Source organism: Haemaphysalis longicornis, unplaced genomic scaffold, assembly GCF_048455015.1.
Source record: "Haemaphysalis longicornis isolate Haplotype H1 unplaced genomic scaffold, Haemaphysalis longicornis Haplotype H1 scaffold_1, whole genome shotgun sequence".
Classification (NCBI taxonomy): domain Eukaryota; kingdom Metazoa; phylum Arthropoda; class Arachnida; order Ixodida; family Ixodidae; genus Haemaphysalis; species Haemaphysalis longicornis.
The window spans coordinates 447405782-447425854 of NW_027526203.1; the positions used below are offsets into that span (position 1 = coordinate 447405782).

General features: G+C 48.7%; 1 protein-coding gene across 2 annotated transcripts in view; it reads left to right on the forward strand.

The window, feature by feature from the left end:
* Positions 1-14007, forward strand: part of LOC144155939 (uncharacterized) — a 36745-nt gene extending 22738 nt beyond the window's left edge. For both annotated transcript variants that reach the window (XM_077687661.1, XM_077687660.1), the window contains 3 exons: positions 1554-7718; positions 12168-12223; positions 13750-14007. In XM_077687661.1, coding sequence (XP_077543787.1) covers positions 1554-7718; positions 12168-12223; positions 13750-13785 — 6257 coding nt within the window. In that variant the 3' untranslated portion in view covers positions 13786-14007. The remainder of the gene's footprint in view (positions 1-1553; positions 7719-12167; positions 12224-13749) is intronic.
* The last annotated feature ends 6066 nt before the right edge of the window (positions 14008-20073 follow it).

A 20073-nucleotide genomic window follows, 5' to 3' on the forward strand; every position in this document is an offset into this window, starting at 1 on the left:
GAGGTATTACTGAGCGGACAAACGAAGACGCTGCCCAGGTTGAACCTGCAAGCATGATAGTGCCCTGGTCCCGACTTTGACCGAGGCTTAGCGGCTTTGGCCCTTCTGCGACGCTACTGCAGCGCTATGGAAGGCACTGGCCTATCGCTTGTGGAAAGTTTGGACTACGTTGTGGAAGCTTTGTTTAAACACGCCACTGCCAACAAGAAGCGGGCTATCCTGCTGCAGTATTTTAAGCCAAAAGAATAAATACTTTGAAACTCCAATTGGGTATTTACTGCACAATTCGTCCACTTATTTATTTGTACCAGTTTATGACACGTTTTTTACGCGATTTTATATATCAAATTCTGGCTATATCGAACTATTTCGCGGGCACCGCACTGTTCGATATATCGAGGTTTCACTGTATAAGTCGCACCGGTGTATAAGACGCACCGGTATACAACACGCACTTGTTAATTAGGTAAACTCATAGCGAATCATTGTTAATTAGGTAAACTCATAGCGAATCATATCGTTAGAAACTGCGGTGAAAGTACATGGTTGCGGCGGCAGCCGCCTATGAACACATCCCCCGGTAGGAATGGCTAGACACGTGCATATACTGTCCAAAGTCTAGACAGAGCTTCTCAAAAATGGTTTATTGATGCACACAGATGGCATGTACTTACAGACGGCATTTAGGCAAAACCATCGAGGTCTTCCTCCAACTCGCTAACAAATAAACAATTGAGCAACTTCAAGGGGATGTTCCGCCGGCGCATCGCTGTCATCCTCCGACTCACTGATGTCTTCTTCGCCAACATCATCACCCTTCGCGGACGGAATTACTTCGGCCTTTATCAACCCGGCTACAACTGTTTTTGTAGAAATGGAGTCCCAAGAGTCGGAGACCCATTTGGCCACCTCTCAAAACATCGCGCGTCACTTGCGCGCTGTCATAAATCAGCGCAATAAAGGCGTCATGGCGGACGGAAGTGACGCGCATCGAAGCAGCTCGAAAATCGAAACTTATCAGCAAGCTGTCATTTTAAAAATTAGAAGCACGTTTACCTCCTTCAGTGTAACTCTCTGTAATAATTTATAAGCTGCATTTTGTTTTTGCAACCCGGTTTGATGTTACTTTAAATTTATTCTGAACTGTAGTTACTGCGCATGGCGGAAAGTGGCACGCGGTTGTTGCAGGCCATCATCATTGTTTATGGGAATTCTTTGGTTTAATGTCCTGAAGCGACAATGGGCTATGAGAAACACCCTGGCGGTGGGCTTTGGATTCATTTAGACCATAGAGCTGTGTCTCAACGTGCGCTGGCGAGGCGCAGCCGCCGCGAACCGGATTTGTTCCATACATAGGTCGCAGCGGTGGATAAGACGCACCAACAAAAATTTCAGAAAAAAACCGCGACTTATACACCGGAAAATACGGTACTACAGATGCCATAAGTGAGACAGAAAGCTTTGCTTTAAGCTTCGACTGTGTTGTAATGGAGCATCGAATAAATGTCGGCTCTGCTTTTTTTTTTTTTTTTTTTTCTTTTCTTTTTTTGCAGGGGCCATGAGAGAGAGTTCAGCATTGGAAAATGGAGCAGGTGGCCACCTTCGTACTGATCAAGAATCACATGGTACACCTGAATTCAATGGCACGCGGGAACCACATGGCACACCTGCTGCCAGCACGTCCAGTGCAAGTTTCCTCGACCAGTCTGTGTACAAAACGCCTCATATTCCACCTGAGGAGTTTGTATCACCGTTGACAACATCAGGCTCAAACGATACCAGTCGCCAGAGCCAAGGTGCAAGTACTTCGAAGGGATCACTTAAACGGGGACTTGTAAAGGGTTCTGGGCAGTCTACAAATCCTGTCAAGAGACTGTCCTGGAGTGACACTCCACATCGTTCTGATCAAGAGCCCTCCAACAATCAAATCAAAGGAAGACATCCCAATTTGAGCCTCTCTGTAACACCCTCGCAAGGTCCGCATGCTGAAGACGACGTGCAAGCTGGTCTGAGTAATGGGCGGCCGTCCGACTCAGTGCCGTCTACCACATCAACACCATTGATCGATGAGCCAAGGATACGGGCACTGCGCTTGCGAAGCTCGCTGGCAAATGTGGAGAGCACTCCTTCGGTGGCGTCCACCAGTGTGCGTTCTGACACTGATGCGTCCATGCTAGATGCTTCCTCATCTAGCCACGGTGGAGCCAAGGAACAGCATGTTTTTCACACCTCGCCTATGAAGAAATCTGTTCGTGGGCGGCCTTCAGTGTCACGCAACAGCTATTCCAGTTCTGGCCAAGACAGCTTTGATCAAGTCCAAAATGGTGCCACGCCCGGCACGAGCAAGGGAGTTTTCGCTGCTAGTACACCAGTTGTGCCTCCGCCTCTTGGTGCTGGGCATGTGTCTAATGGTGTTAAGACACGCAGCTTGTCACACCAAACAAAATCGAACACCACGATTTCCGAAGGCCCTGATTCGAGCCAAAGCTTCTTTGACACTAGTACTGGGTCATATGGAGTTTTGTCATTTTCTGATGAGCACAGCTCTTCTGCAACACATTTTCAAACTCCAAGGGCAAATGTGCCTCGGAAGTCATCGAATGTGTCAAGTGGCAGCATAGGGCATCGATCACTGCGCAAGACACCTAAGCAATCACTTGGTTCCGGCAGCATGAACGAGGTTGATCCAAATGAAGAACTTCCACCAGATGCCTCTGGTTCCTCAGGGGAGGCTAAAGTTGCCAGCCAGAACCATGCCCAGAATGGCCAAGCCATGGAGTCCAACGTACCTGGCAGCTTGGAGCATAACAGTGTACGTACACCTCGGGTTCAGCCTAAAAGGAAAGAAACCGGGCTATCCATGAAGAGCTCTCCTGACTCTGATGGACAAGCTCAAAAGGGTTCCAGGGCTAGTCGCACACCAAGCGCCAAAGCTCGAGGGGTTGAGACGCCTGCTAAGAAAGGACATGAAGAAGGTGAATCTTTCGAACACAAAAATATGTCTCCCAAGGCAAATCACTCTAGCCGTGCAGGAAGCTCAAAGAAGTCATTGGGTGGATTGGAAGAGCTGGGAAACCCTTCAAGTTCGAGGATTTGCGATGCACATGCTTTAACAGAGTCTAATGGAAGCAAGGAAGCCACGCATCAGGAAATGGCACAAAAGAGCTGTAGAAGCACTAGGAGTGGAAGTTTGCCGGGCCCAAGTGCTGCTGTTGAAAAGGGTGACAGTTCACACCAAGAGGTAGACTCACCTGCCAAGACTCCTACAGCTGACCGTGTACCAACCCCTGAGGACTTCTCACTCAGCCCAGTCGTTGCATTGCAGAAGCTTGTCATACCTGCACGGACGACTAGAGCCAGTTGCACGCCACTGTCGGCAAAGGCAAACAAAGACGCAGTGGCAAAAGGTGACAGGAAGAGCTTGACTGGAGCTGCAGCAGCCAAGAAGACTGGCACTTCAAATGGTTTGGATGTGGCAAGCGGTGTTGACCATTCTGAAAGCTCCATGGAGCTCTTGCATAATGTGGATGATTCAGTAACCTCGAAGAAAAACACCAGGGCCAGCAGTGGACACGCTTCAGCTAGCGTCAAGGAAGCTAAAGCAACAGAACCGGAGGTGGCCCAGAAGAGTTTCAGAGGTAGAAGCAGTAGCACAAAAGCCTTGAAGATGCATGATGAGGCTGAGGCTGAAGAAACAGACATTGTCAATAGATCTAGGAAGAGTGCAGCTGGTGCTAGAGTATCAAACAGGCCTGAAGAAGATGAGGCTCAAGAGCAAGAAACCACAACTGCACTTGAAAAGCCTTCAAGCTCGGCGGTTACGAGGAGCTCTAGGGGTAGCCGAACGCCAGCTTCTGCGAATGACGGAACTCAAGAAAAAGCTGTCAAGAATGCCAGAGAGAGCTTGGCTGGCCATAGAGCAGCCTCGGAACACGCACTTGAGGATGGCGACAATTCAGAGCAGAATGATAGTGTGAGCTTGCCTGCCACCACTCCCAAGGCTAAGCGCCAACAGAGCTTTGGGGAGCGGGCAGGTAGCCCGGTTGTTGCAAGGAGCTCCAGAGGTAGCCGAGCATCAGCTTCAGGCGAGGATAAAGCTGAGGCCGCAGAAAAAGACACTGGTAAGAAAACCAGGGGATCCTCAGTTGGTGCTAGAGCATCAAACAGGCCTGAAAAAGGTGAGGCTCAGGAGCAAGAAACCACATCTGCAGTTGAGCCTTCAAGCTTGGTGGTTGCGAGGAGCTCTAGGGGTAGCCGAACACCAGCTTCTGCGAATGAAGGAACTCTAAAAAAAGCTTTCAAGAATTCCAGAGAGAGCTTGGCTGGCCGTAGAGCGACCTCAGAACATGCACTTGAGGATGGCGACAATTCAGAGCAGAATGATAGTGTGAGCTTGCCTGCCACAACTCCCAAGGCAGCAGGTAGCACAGTTGTTGCAAGGAGCTCCAGAGGTAGCCGAGCATCAACTTCAGGCGAGGATAAAGCTGAAGCTGCAGAAAAAGATGCTGGTAAGAAATCCAGGGGAGCCTCACTTGGTGCTAGAGCATCAAACAGGCCTGAAGAAGGTGAGGCTCAGGAGCAAGAAACCACAACTGCAGTTGAGCCTTCAAGCTCGGTGGTTGCGAGGAGCTCTAGGGGTAGCCGAACGCCAGCTTCTGCGAATGACAGAACTCGAGAAAAAGCTGTCACGAATGCCAGAGAGAGCTTGGCTGGCCGTAGAGCAGCCTCAGAGCACGCAATTAAAGATGGTGACAATTCAGAGCAGAATGATAGTGTGAGCTTGCCTGCCATCACTCCCAAAGCTAAGCGCCAACAGAGCTTTGGGGAGCCAGCAGGTAGCACGGTTGTTGCAAGGAGCTCCAGAGGTAGCCAAACACCCGCCTCCGACAACCAGGACACCGTTGTCGAGAGGTCCAGAGCGAGCACAGCTGGTCCTAGCGCAAGACGGAAAAGCCGGCCTGAAGATGAAGCTCAAGAAAGCATCACCACTGTGCCTGTGAAAACACCCAAGGCTGTGCCAAGCTCTGTGGCGGAGTTGGTTACACCTTCAAGGGGCACTAGGGCCAACCACACACCAGCTTCAACAAGGGAATCTAGACAGACTCTGCAGCAAGAGCTTAGCCCCAGGGGTTCGAGGAGAAGCCAGGTTGGCCACACTGATGCCCTAAATGTGACTGAAGAAAATGAGTCGTCGGAGGGTGTGAACACGTCCGAAAAAACCCCCAAGGCTGGGAACCAGCAAATCAAGAATGGAGCTGCATCTTCAACTAAGAGAGTGAGCGAAGATTCCCACCTTAATGTCACCGGTTCCAGTATGGCTGAAAGCCCTAAAGCAGTGCCAAAGAACAGAGGCAGTAGAAGTGCCAACACACCAGCTTCAAAAGGCACACTTGGTGAAAATGAGACCTCTCAACACGATTCTGTTGATGTGACTGCCAAGACACCTAAGAACAAGTGGGAAAAAGACTCAAGAATAGGCACTGCTCAAAGTCCGACGACAGAACAGTCAACCAGAGTCTCTAGACGGATATCAGCTTCTGTGAACATGAGAGAAGACGGTGACCTTCAAAACACTGGCAGCACTTCGCAGAGTTTCAAGTCTGAGCAGCCCGCCAGTGGTTCTAGAGCTAGTCGGGGATCAGGCTCTAAAAAGGAGATTGAAAAACAGGTACTTCACAGTGAAGCCAGCACTGCACAAAGCCCTAAGACTGAGCAAGAATCCAGCAAGGGCTCACCTGTGAAAGCCGGAACCAGCAAGGGTGGACGCACGCCAATCTTGAATAAGCGAAGTGGTGAGAACATTGCCCTTGCTCAGGAGACGGGTTACCTGCATGAGAAAAGTGGAGCGACACCAACTTCCTATGACGTGCAAGGGGAAAAATCGCAGATTCCAGTACCATCACCAAGGGCTACAAGAAATACCTCCACGCCAGTGCTGAAAAGGGCAAGTCAAGAGAGTGGTACTCCACACTCCCAGAAGAAGGAAGCTTGCATCGTTGGGAAACACCCGTGCAGCTCTTCCCAGGTTGGCAAACATGGGCAGGCATCGAACCAAGAGCCACAGCAAGGTGATGCAAACACAGAGCAACCTGCAGACTCTGTGAGCAAGCGCCGTCACTCAAAGCCTGAGAGATCTGCAGACACAGATCCTGGGCACTTGGGTAATGCTGAAGGGACAGAAACTGAAACTTCTGCTAAGAAATCCCAGAACGTGGTGGCCACAGTGTCGTTTGCGAAGGAGTTGGCAACGCCAGAGGCAGCTCAAAGCCGGGCAAAGCGTGCGACTGCCTCCAAGAAGCAGACTGCTACACCTGACAAGAGGCAGCAGGATGAAGCAGCTGCGGCTCTTGAAATGCCTACTTCAAGGAAAACCAGAGGAAAACGTGCTCTCGCATCACAGCCTGAAGCTTCTGAGAATCAGCAGGACACGGAAGAAAACACTGCTGGTGTTCCTGCGAAGAAAAAGAGGGGTGGTCGTACCGCTGCTGCTTCGTCGGACCTCAAAGTTGACCAAGAGGGCTCATCAGTGGGCACGACCAAGGTTGCTGAGACTGCAGCTCCCGGGAGTGAGTTTAAAGCTGAAGAAGGACCGTCAGGCACTCCTGCCAAGAAAAGGAGGTGTCGTCCTGCTGCTGCCATCTCTACATCGGGTGACCAAGGTGGCACGGTGGAGGACCTGCCCATTGGCAAGACCAGGGGAAAACGAGCCGCAGCTCCCGAGAGTGAGTTGAAGACTGAAGAAAGCACAGTTGGCGTTCCTGAAAGAAAGAAGCGGGGAGGTCGTGCTGCTGCTTCGGCGGGCCCGAAAGCAGACCAAAGTGACGTGGCAGAGAGCTCATCGTCAGGCCAGACCAAGACAGCACAGGCTTCTGGGAGTGAGCTGAACTCTGAAGACGCTACTGATGTCCCTGCAAAAAGGAAACGAGGCGGCCGCATTGCTGCTGCTACGTCAGGTCCAAAAGCAGACCAAGATCACGTGGCAGAGGGCAAAACAACAAAGGCCTCTGGGACCAAGCTGAACGCTGCAGAAGAAACTGCTGACGTCCCTGCAAAGAGGAAAAGGGCTGGGCGCGCTGCCGCTTCTGCATCTGTCCCGGAAGCTGACCAAGCTGACATGGCAGGGGGTTCATCGATGGGCAAAACAGTGCAGGCTCTAGGGAGTGAGTTGAACCCTGCAGAAGACACTGCCGACCTTCCTGCTAAGAGGAAGAGGGGTGGTCGGGTTGCTGCTTCAGCGTCTGGCCCAAAAGTCGACCAGACAGCACAGGCTTCTGGGAATGAGCTGAACTCTGCACAAGACACCGCTGATGTTCCTGCAAAGCGGAAGAGGGGTGGCCGCGTTGCTGCTTCGACTTCAGGCCCGAAAGTCGATGATCAAGATGGTGTTGCAGAGGGTTCATCGACGAGCAAGACCAAGGCGTTGCAGGAAGCAGTTGCAGGAACCTCGCATGGTGCTGAAGCAAGGAGTTCCTCCCGTGCCACCCGCACTGCTTCAGCCAGGCAGAAAAAGACAGCCAAGGCAGAAGCAGAGCCAGTTCCCGGGGAGCACCTGGGTGGACAAGCTGCAACCACCGGTGCGGACGGGGAGGAAGCGGCGACGCTCGGGAGGGGCAGGCGCAGGGGCGCTGCTGCTGCAGGGGTCGAGTCGCTGCCCGCCACGGCGTCCACTCCGAAGAAGACGCGAGGAAGGCGTCCCAAGCCACTGGACACCATTGCAGGTACGTATGTTGGGCCTGTGCTTCGTCATAAAACATTGCTCCATCTCGTAGAGCTCTCGGCAAGCTTTAATGGAACGTCGGCTCTTTTTTGTCCTCTTGAATTGAAAATTGAGCCAGGTTGAAAATTTAACATGTGCAGATGATAGGCAAACTGTATGCCCAAAACACAGACTAGAAGCTTGTTTGATCGGGCATAGTAGATACAGGCTGCCGCCTTTTTTTTTTTTTTTTACAGCTTGGGGACTTCGTGGGGATGGGGTTGGGGACATTTGGAAAAACATCACTACATACCATTACAAGTTCGAAAGAAACCCTTTGTGAGCTTGAACAAGCTTTAACTTAAAAGGTTAGACTTGAAAAAATTTTAAGATGACTACAAAAACAAGCGCTTTTGCAGTCTTGATGGATAAACCAATCTGCTGAAACAGCAGAGCTGCAGTTCTCTTGTGACCCGCCGCGGTGGCTCAGTGGCTAAGGCGTTGCGCTACTGAGCACGAGGTCGCGGGTTCGATTCCCGGCCGCGGCGGCCGCTTTTCTGATGGAGGCAAAAAGCAGAAACGCCTGTGTGTCAGAGATTTCGGCGCACGTTAAAGATCCCCAGGTGGTCAAAATTAATCCGGAGCCCTCCACTACGGCGCGCCTCATCGCCTGCGTTGCGTCGGCGCGTTAAACCGTACAATCAATCAATGCAGTTCTCTTGTGCCGGCTTGAACGTCGAGGGGTGCTCACCCGAAAACGGCAGGGAGGCTTCCTCCTCGCTTCTTCCTCTAGCGGGGGAAAAGGGAACCCAACCATGCGAGACCACTGCTCACTCTATCGGCGGGTCTGGGAACCGGTTTCTGCAAGGCCGCCGGCAGGTTTGGGAACCTGCTCCCAAGCAGGTTTGGGAACAGGAGGAGAATCTGCACTTCTTAGGGCGGCCAGAAAACGTCACAAGCGCTTGGTCTAGGTTAAAAGGAAGCTGAAGTGCTTTCCAAAAAAATGCTTTAGAGGCGGGTTTATAGTTTTGTTCACTTATATTGCAGAATGCACGCTCCCATTTGAAAGTGGCGCACGCTTCGTCTTTGACTCCTCTGATTGGTTGTGCCTTTCATGACATCGCTCTTCCAGCATCACGTGCCCAGATGAGAGCAGAGCTTCGGGCGACTTTTGTTTGCGTATTGTGCCGCTTACATTGCAGGTATTGCGAAAATATTTCATCCACGGAAACTATTCAATGTGAACTTGCTGCTGGTCAACTTTTAATTCTAAAACCTCTTCACCTTCCCTTTAAACTAGCGGCATCATCACGGGAGAAGAATCTGCGCAGTTCAGAATGAATTGTGGCCGCTATCTTTTCGTCTATCAGGTGCTGCTGCTGCCCTCTCTTTTCCCGTCACAACTACAGAGTGTTCTATTCTGCATTTGTTTTCATTGGGACATTATCTGGCCACTTGCTGCAGCGGGCTGTTTTGCCTCCTTTATATATACACACAGTTAAACCTCGATGTAATGAAGTCGGTAAAATTTGTAATTTACTTCGCTACATTGAAATTCGCGGTTATAATGAAGTGTTCATTCCGTGAAGCATTTCCTGCAAACCAAAACGTGGCGTGCATACACGGCAGGCGCACTGTTTCTGTTTCTGTCGGAGCTTAATCGTCTACGCGGGCATCAGCGTGAACCACATGAAGCATTTTCTCCCCGCAAAACGCGCCCCGCAAGCCACAGGTGCGCTGGCGCAGCCGCGGAGACCACCCCCGTGATGTGGGTAGCTCCAGCGACCGCTTCCAACCGCTCGCTGAAACGCAACTCGAGGGGCAAACGAGAGGGGCACGCGAGAAAAAAAAAAGCGGATAGCGTGGGTGAAATTTTCACTGTAAAACGTCATACGCGCCGCTTACGAAAGCGCCCATCAAATATCCTCGGCATCCCCGAGCGCTTCGAAGCTCCCGCCATAGGGTGCGCACCTCCCCATTGGCGAAACTGGTCAGGCTCCTCCCACTGCCGCGTGTAGCGCGAGTAACTTCCTAGCGCAGAAGCTGCCGCCGGTGCGCAATCACGGATGCAGGTGTGAAAAAATACGTGCACACAAGGTTCATAAAGATTCACAAATGCATGCTGTAACGATGAAACCCAACAAGCATGAGCGAACTCGAATGAAGGGCAAAACGGCGGCATGCAGCGGCGACGGCCCCGCAAGAGGCGATTAGGCTTGCCACCGCGGAGGATGTTTGATGGGCACTTTCGTAAGCGGCGCATATGACGTTTTACTGTGAAAATTTCGCCAACGTTATCCGCTTTTTTTTCTGGCATGCCCCTCTCATTTGCCCCTCGAGTTGCGTTTCAGCGAGCGGTTGGAAGCAGTGAGCCAGCAGTGTATGCACACCACACAGTTTGTAGCAAGGTAGAGCACTGCACGGGCCCGGGCCGCCCGAAGTCGATTATCGGCGGGCCCGGGCCGGGCTCGGGCTCAACGCCGTGGGCCCGGGCCGGGCTCGGGCTTGAATTCATAGGCATGGCCGTTTATAGGTCCGACGTGAAGTGTAGGAAAGAGCATCAAAATGAATATTCTTGGTTTATTGTTGCGCACTTCTTGCTGTTATTTGTACGCATTGTTTTAAAAACGTGTTTTGCTAGGTCTGATGGTCACTATACTGCAATTTTAATGGCATTTCTTGTACTGCATCAAGATTTTATATTTTGGTGCATAACATACCAAAGTTACGATTACAAGGAATGCCCAAGAGGGAAATTAATTAATTCAGATATCCTGGAGCTTTGCACCTATGTCTATGTATGTACACGTGTGTTTTAGATGTCGCACCAATCAAAGTGCGGCTGCGGTGGCCGGGAATCAAACTCGCGTGCCAGAGAAACAACACCGCTTAACAACCACTGCAGGTGAAGTATTTCAACGCGCGTACATAGTCATTGATTCAAATGCGGATCAAAAAATTTCAACAATACCAACTTGTGGCCTAGACAACCACGTGAAGTTGCCAGAGTCTGGTAATCAAAGGTGATGATGTCTCTCGTGCAAGAATACGAGCTACTATTACGCCGATGTAGCTTGAACTGCAGACGGTGAAAGCTAAACTACGTGCACTTTTAAACCTTTATTTGTTGCGTTTTAGTTCATGTTGTGCTTCTACAGACTAGAGGCTCCGTCTGATTGCCCGGAATATAATAAACAAACTTGCTTCAGCGTCAAAGACCGGGCCTGGTCACACACGCGCGGGCCATCCCTAGGCCAAAAAATAAATTGCCGGGCCGGGCCTGGGCTTGAGATGGCGGGCCCGGGCCGGGCTCGGGCTAGGTGTTACGGGCCCGGGTTGGGCTCGGGCTTCGCGAAGCGGGTTCAGGCCGGGCTCGGGCCCTAAAATCAGGCCCGTGCAGTGCTCTGAGGCAAGGGGCTTGCTCACAGACTCCGTGGCTCGCTGCATCCGCGGCATTGGGCGGCCCGTGTCGCCATTCGCATTTTATTCAGACCCCATTTCGGCGCTTGCGTCTCCCAAAATATACCTCTACAACTTATATTTCGTGCCTAGTTCTCCATGAAACTTCGTTACATTGAAATTCCGCCAAACGGGACTTCGTTACACAGAGGGTGAGAATACATGGGGTGCATACACTTGAAGTTACGAAAAATTCCGTGGTTCGTTACACATGAAGGTTTAACTATATATATATATATATATATATATATATATATGCATACATACTTACACTCTTGCCTCGTTGCGCGCGACCTGCAGCAGATAAATGAAAAGGCTCGACCTACAGTAGCTTCTCTGTTAAAACAGAAGTGCAAAAAAGCACAGTGATCCTTTCTGACCAAAAAAGATTCGTGCGAGTGTTACTTGAGGAATGCAAGCATATATTGGATGAATTGCACTAATAGCATCTGTAGTGAAATGCCATTTGTTTTGTTTTAAATAAAGCAAGGCTTTCGCATGACTTTGTGTGCCTGCCATGTCTAGCGAACAAATAAATTATTACCCACTGCACAATTTTTCAGTGCAAATGCACACTTTTCAACCTGGTACAAAATAGACGTGCAACTTGTTAGTTAGAATAATAAACATGTGCATTAGAATGAAAGTTAGTTTTACGCAACCATGTGCACCCACTTTTAATTTCCATTACTACAATGCGGACCATTGCAGCAAGTAGGTAGGTGACAATGTGATACTACTACGTGCCTGCCCAATTCGCTCATGTTTCTCCGGCAAGGCAACATAAACATAGCCAGAGCAGGCGGGATGCACGCAATGAGCTGCACAGCAGTATTTGCATTGTAAGCCGCTTAATATAGAAATGACATTGTGCATTCTCTTTTTCTTGTTTCCATTGCAACTTTGGTGTCATGGCAAATGGGGTGATTCTATATTTTATTGCCTGTTCATGGCAGTGTTTGAAGGTATTGCTTGAGAGTGAACCACAAACCCGAATCTTCTTTTCATTCAGATGAAGAAGAGACTGCTGAACCAGCGGCAGGGACTTCAGCGGCAGCGACTGAACCGGTGAGGTTTTGAATGGGGGTCTTTGCATCATAGCGATGCCATAAGTGCATGAAAGAGAAAGTTTCTCAGCCAAGTTGGGTTTTTAAAATTTCAAAATCCAAACCAAACAAGAAGATTTCTGGGTGTTTTGGGGGTGGCGGGAGAAGCAGTACTGTGTTTCGTATCCTCGAGTGACGTGACTGAATCAGGCTTGCAATGCTTGCTGAGTGAGGTTCAGTGAGTATCAACTGAGAATCAGCTTTCGAGTGAACAGTAGACATAAAACTTCCCTCCTGCACTCGCTGAACAAGCATAAAACACCTTTTGTGTCTTGCAAGAATTTCGTCTGCAGTACTGTGGGTTGCAATTTATGGCGAGAGACACAAGTGGCTCGATTTCGGGTGGGGTGATAGCAGCTCGCCCCAGCCATTGCCTCGCTCGTGAGAAATGGGCTGGTGCTGTTTGTCAACACACTGCAGCAAACTGGGAATACAGTGGGTGGGCAGAAAAGACGCACACAAGCAGGTGACAAAGGCCAAACGCAGTATTGTGCTACTAATCCCACACGCCTGGGGTTCTTTTGGCATCAGGTGTCTTCAAAAAAATTTTTTAAATTTAAAATGCTCATTTTTAAGCAAAAGAGTGCACGAAAATAGTCCACTCGATAGTTCAAATTGAAATTTTTGATTAATTAGAAGTGGTTTGCTGCTCCCGTCAATTTTACGTGCAATCAAATGGTAGAAGTTGCTTGATAATTTGAAGCTGAAGTCCATTATATTGGCTCATTGTAAGTTCCTCGAAAAATTCCAAATTGTCTAGTGCAAAAAGAGCGCTGTGTTGCAACTAAGGTAGCGCCACGGTTGATAAAGTGAGTTGATGTTGCACACATCGCTGTGCGAACAGTTTGTGTGGTGAACGCTTCAGGATTTGATTTCAGCGATGATTCAACAATCGCACAACCTGCGTTGTACACTCGTCTTGGCGACGAAAGCCGATGTTTTGTGTGAAATCGAGAAGGGAAGTGTGGTGTGGATTTGAAAGGATGGATCTTGTGCTCTTTGTTTAATTGGACGGTGCTTAGGGCAAGAAATGGCAGACTTACCCTTTCACTCCCATCCATAGATAAAAATACATTGACTCCTTTAGTACCTGTTTCTGTGCTTGTTCACTAATATTTTTACTGCTGCCTCCCCACCAAAGCCGAGTTCCTATGAAGAGATATTCTGTGGAGGCTCACTCACAGACAATGAGCTAGGACCAAAGACCAAAGCAGCATAATTTACTGCTTAATATTGGCTACATTGTCCAAGGTTTAACAGGTGAGCGGAAGCTTTGTTGTGCACACACTAAAATGACCTGGTGCACATCGGTGAGGAGCTGCTAAGCACATTGGTAAAGCATGCAAGGATTTATTGGTGTGTACTTGTATTGGACATTTCTAACGGGCATCTGGGCCTTTTGTGCCCTACTGCTGCATCGGAACTAGTGAGCACACCTCTTTTTGTTGTGCAGACTGAGGTGTAATGACTGCTACAATTACTTTGCAGCGAGCATCGAAACGAGCAACACGCCGGAAGGTGTAGCGGCGGACTCTTGGCCACAATGAATGGATTTAGGATGCTTGGAATCATCGACTCATGATCAAGACTCCAATTTTTGCATGAATGAATCATCAGCCATGATCAGAACTCAGTTTGTGAATGAATTAATCATTATACATGGTCAAGACTTCAAAATTTGCAATGGTTCATGTGTGCTCTTTTTTTTTTTTTTTTTGGTCCAAATAAAGTGTATGTGCCATGTCAGCCTTGATTTGTGATTCAGTGCATAAACTAAGGTAAATCGTCCATATATTGTTGTGGCCAGTTAAAAATTTTCTCAGGTGCAGTTTTACATTGCTACATAGGCCTCCACTGAGCAAATGAGTGCAGTTCTTGGTTCAACGTATGCTTAATACGGAGTCTTTAGATGTGCTACTGCAAAGAAAATGCTGCATTCGCGCTATACCCTGTGATGTGCCAACGAGTGCACACAAAATTACTGGGGACACAGTTGGCTAGACTGGCACAGCTTGGCTAGATACCAGTTCCCACTGATGTGTAGCATGTACAGCCTGGCTTCAGTGCAGGGTCATAATTCAAGTGGGTTGGGGCTTGCCTATGAAACAGAGGGTGCACCCTGTTGATGAACTGGGTAGTCATATTCCCAACGTTACGGAGAGTTAACAAACTCTTGTGTACTTCCTATACTCGGTGACAACTTAAGAACGGCACCGGAAGTTGCCACTGTGCCTTATCACCGTAGCCGGATGTTTCTTCGCGCGGCGCAAGTAGGGCGTTACTGGGAATATTTCGAACGTGGCGTGAGCCGTTCCCGTGATTTTTTGGACTTAATATGCTTATAAACGACTCCAGTGACGACAAACAAACTGCGTGAGACAAGGCAGACGATATCACGCATTCATAGCAAACCCCTTTCAAAATGCGCGCGCACCGACCTCACGGGTCCGGCGCTTTGGCGGAGTGATATACTACATGAGGTGGTGCCGTTCTTGAGTTGTAACCGAGTATAGCTGCTGAATTTGTGGTCTTGTTGAGAGGAGCTACTTGTGTTTGCACCATTCACTTTGATGAAGAGTCTGTCCTAGCTTGGTCATGTGTGCACCTAAGCCTTTTCTTTTTACTGTGAAAGCATTAGTTGCCCTTGTTGATCAACATATGCCGCCCGTGGTGTGCAAAATGGCAGGCTGCTCAAATGATAAAAAAAGTGTGCCATGGAACACCTGGAATTTTTCCACACTTGGGGAGGCTCCTCTAAACAAAGTTGCTGAGTCGAAAACACTACTGGGTCGATTCAAACCAGGATCCTGCGGAATGCAAGGTGAGCGCAAAACCCCAGGACTACCACAACTCAACTCTGGCTGACTACAGGTGAACCTAACGAAAAGGTAGTAATGGCAGTCATCCCTGCAACTCACCAGCTGTTCCTCTGCGCAGCGCTGAGTGCCTTTCAAGGCCAACTGCACTCAAAATTCACCTCGGCCAAATTTACTTTGAACGTGTAGTACGTACCACCAAACCCACTGGGACATGACTGGTAGCCCTGTGAAATGCATTGTTAGCGTTTAAAACAGCTCCATCGCAGGCGACACTGCGCCTGCCGGCGGATCGTGCAAACAACCATGAAGCGGAAGTGACATTGCAGCCGGCCCTACGCTTTTTCCTTTTGCCAGCCGGGAGAGCCGGTCGAGCTCTGCTGGGTGTACTTCTCATGAGGCTGTGGCGAAGGCGGAGTGTTGCGCTCAGGTTTGCTCTGGCCAGCTGGAATGTCACCAGCTTGGCTGTAATGGCCGTGCTCTTCTCAATTTCGCTTTCAAAATCTCCGATTTTTGTATGGTTGTTTGCGCCGCGGATATGCATATTTCAGCTGTCATCCTTCTCTGCGATTTTACGCCCCCATACTGCTTGGCAGTGTCACAAAACTTGTAAAAAAGGAGTGCAAATGTCTTTTTAGTCTTTTAGAAAGACTATATAGAAATAAGGTTTTCAAGAGGTTGAAATTTTGAGTGCAGTTGGCCTTTAATGCGAGTATTTTGAATGTGACGTGAGTCATTTCCACTATTTTATGGACTTAATCTGGTTAAAAATTACTGCCGCGACAAAAAAAGAAACTAGGTGAGAAAATGTTGACAATGCCACGCATTAACCACAAGCTCCTTTCAAAACCGCTGTGTGCATTATCCAGGTCCATTGCTTTGGCAGAAGGGTACACCACACAAGCAATAGTTCTTGACTTGTACTTGAGCATAATAGCGTGTATGTAGGGCTAACAAGGGTGGTAGGCCAAGCCTTTCAGTCATAGTAGCCAAACGAGGAAAAGTTGCAGAGGGAAAGCGATGATGATAACGCAAGGACACGTGTACCACCAGACACAAGCCACTGTGGGAACCCCATCATTACCCTGCATAGAATGAATGTGCTGCCTTCCACACGACACTTGCTCAACAGATTTAATCGGTGTGGTGGATGCAGCAATGTACTCTACTCTTAACTACCTACATTGACAGCAGCTGTGAAACTTGGTGACACACACAATACAAGCATACTTGTTCCACAATTCAACACTTATGCTTTTGCATTCGCTTCATAAAAAATTTTTTTGCCAGATTTTTTTTTTTTTTTTTTTCCAGACTTCAGCGACAGCCTAGTTCATACTTCGGGAGAAAATAAGGTGTACTTATTGCAATGTACAAAACTGAGCTTTCAAGCAAGGGCAATCTTTCTATTGTCATTTGAGAAGGAAATGCAAAATTTGGACTCTGCATGACGTACAAGCTATATGAACATCTCGTTACAATGGGGGAATATTCAAAACTTATATTTTGTGCATAGTGTTTGCTGTTCAAAGTTTTTGAGTATTCGAAATTTGCGAATGGAGCACAACTCGCTTCAGAGATAGCAACCTGCCTATACCCACCGGTGCCAATGGGAGCCAGTGCGGCAAAAAATTGTTGCGTAGGGATGGCGCATTCTCTCAAGTGGTGCTAAATTTAATCTCATTTGCCAGCTTCACTATGCTAGCAGCACGAGCTGTGAGCAGTCAGTGTCTACCGTACTGATCAGTAGCTATTTTACCAGTCAATACCTAGAATTTACTGGTTAGTCTGGACCTGCCTCTTAGTGATCAGGCAAACGTCAACATACACAAGTACACTTCTCTGTTGTCGTATGTGCCTGCTCGACTAACATGCTTTATTTTTCAGCATGCACTCGTTAAAGCTTTCAGAACTTCTATCAGTGTTGGCTTTATGTTGAAGAGCTTGCTTTTTGCATGAAGCTTATTGGCGCACATGCAAAATTGGACAGGAAGGGCTTTATTTTGTGTAAAGGAGCTCCTACATCGCCATTTGTTGCACCATCATTCTTGCACCTAAAGAAAATGTTTTTCTGGAGAAGAGAGTACTGCATAGTCCATACAACCTTTTTCAATATCTGTGGTTTTTTACCAATGACTTGTGCCCCCTCTGTAGCAGCTCCCTCGAAGTGGCTTATAAGCTCAACAAATGGTCAAGTCGGGTATGGTCAATGCTTGCAAAAAGAGCCACAGTCATCTTCAAGATACCTTTCTGAGCCACTGCCCACACATCGAAACAATGAGATTCTGGAGAAAAAAAATTGCCTTTGCTGTGCTGGTCTTGCCCAAAGGCGTGCGATTTAATATACTACCATTGCACCTGATAATGTGTTCACTGAAAGTACGATCCAATAAAGAGAGCCAAGCATATTGAAGTTATTCGCAAAATCGTTCCTTTTGGCTATGTTCATCGCCAAGTCTCGTGCCCATGTCGACTAGCCTACAATCTCACCATCGGACTCGCTGCAGCTACTTGTTGCAGGCTCACTATCCGTATTGCTGTGACGCTGCCAACGCTGCCTCCACAGAAGCTCCACGGACAAGATTCCTGTTACACACTCGTTTCTCTGTGGTTTCTTTTTTTGTGTGTGTGATGCTTGCACTATGGAACGTGTCGCAAGCCAAAGGGAATTGACGGTGTGCTGGGTGTTAGTATATAGAACTTTGTGTTCATTTTTTCTGGTCCACACCGTGATGTGAACAACGCTGTGGAACACATGTAGCCAGTAGAATTGAACTCGTGCTGAAGGTTAGCTGTTGTGGACGCTTTTTGCTTGCGCTTTCCGGGTGCGCATTCTATGGATGCCAGCCAAGGGCATCCTTTTGCCGGCCTACCCAAATAGCGTTTTTGATTTTCATTATAAGCACACTGTCGAGCACACTGCAATGGTCCACTCCCTCCTGGGTGAATCAGCTAAGTCTAAGTGCAATTGACCGAAAATAAAGGACAAAAATGGCAGTAGGCCAAGCAAGTGCCTACACAGGATGACCAACGTGATAAGTGAGGATCAAACGCAGTGCAGGCCAGTGCACAGGTCTCAAAAGAACCAAAAAAGCCGAACAAGCAATAACAAATTTCGCTTGTGGAATTTCCGAGCATGAGCAGGTCGCTATCAAGCCGGAGCAATAAAAGTTGTTTCTGTTGCTTGACATGTCTCTCTCGAAAAGAAGAAAGGCTCTGCTGCTCATTATGCCCCTCTTAGGTTGGCTCTTTTGCACAACAGTGCATCTGCTGAACAGAAGCAAGGTCATACCAGCCACTAGCATGCCTCATTTCAGTGACTTGAGGGAAAACTGATTTCCTGTATTCACACATGTTGGGGCACTCGCACTTTTTTTTTTTTTGCTCTGTTATTGCCTCGCAGCAAATGAAAGGAGGTTTAAAGATGGGGAGAGAGAAGAAAGTAGGGAAATAAGAGAAAGAGGGGATACAAAAATCACACGTAGTGAGGAAATTGCGATGAGAGTGGAAGAGTCTATATATAGGTAGGCGGGCAGTCCAGTTTTGTTCAGAAAGTCCATTACAATATGCAATATCTCTTTCTGCACCCAGCGGTTGTAGTCATCCGGTTTATCTAACCAAAGGCTCGCCCCTCTGCGTAATATTCGTTATCAAAAATATTTGGCGTGATTCGCAGTCAGTTGTTACTATATTTGTATTAGGTGCACACCTCGTAAATATCCCAAACACAGCTGCTGGATGTAATAGACTTGTTACAGAATATGATCAGCGATGTGAAAGAAAAAAAATCACGCCATATCCACGGAATGAATGATGATAAGTGGGGCGAAGCTCGAGAGGGGGAGATCATCGGTAACCGTAACTCTCCCGTGAAAGTTCGCCCATTACATCATTAAGAAAGACGTAAGAACATGTGTGCGTACATTGTACAAATCAACTTTTATTTTCGGAGTCAATGCTCCCAGGCCCAGACCTGGTGAAAGACCCCGCGCCATCGAGGACTACCCCGCACCTCCACCACAATTTGTCACGTAGGATGGGACACAGCGGTAAAGAAAGAACTTTTATTTAGGGCGAACTTGTGCCCGAACAAGACGAGAGGAAACGAGCAAAGGTCCTTGCGTCTCGTTCGATCTCCGAGAACGACTGCCTGCGTTCGTGGCGTGATCTCTTGCGTGATCTCCCCCTCGCAGTGCACGTGCGCTCGCGCCTCCGTTGGCGAACACAGACAAGCTCGCGCTCCCGGTGCCGAGTTTGCGCTGCCGGTTGCAGCCGGTTCTTGCGCGTGCAACGCGGCCCACTTTGCGACATCTCCGAAAGCATGCGGCGGTCACGTACCACGAGACACAATGGATGGACAGACCCATGACTTAAAGGCCAACTGCACTCAAATTTCACCTCGACCAAATTTATTTTTAATGCGTAGTAAGTACCCCCAAATCAGCTGGGAAACAAGTGGTAGCCCCATGAAGCGCCTCGTCAATCAGTAAGAAGCGCTTAAAAAAGCTCCGCCGCAGACCACGCTGCACCTGCCGGCGGATCGCGTAAACAGCCATGACGCGCCTGTGACGTTCCAGCCGACGGAAGCTTCTTCCTCTGATCAGCCACGCAGCTGGAGAACCAGTCCAGCTCTGCTGCGCACGCTTCATCCATCTGCTGCCCCGTGCGCGCGTAGACCTTGCGCGCAGACTTTCTCCCGAGCAAACGAGCTGGTGACCGTCCGGCCGCTCGCTGGAAAGCTGCTACGTCGCTGCAATGGTCGCGCTCGCCTCGGTTTCGGTTTCAAAATCGCCGATTTTTGCTGGCCGCTTGCGGCGTCCACGCGCGTATTTCAGCTCTTGTATTTTGCATGTTGCTTTCTTTTTAAAGAAGACTATACAAAAATGGGGTTTTCAAGAGGTCGAAATTTTAAGTGCAGTTGGCCTTTAAGGAGCTTCGCCCCTAAAAGGTGTCATGGCAATACGAGGCAATATGAGAAAGCACTAAGGGATTTTTC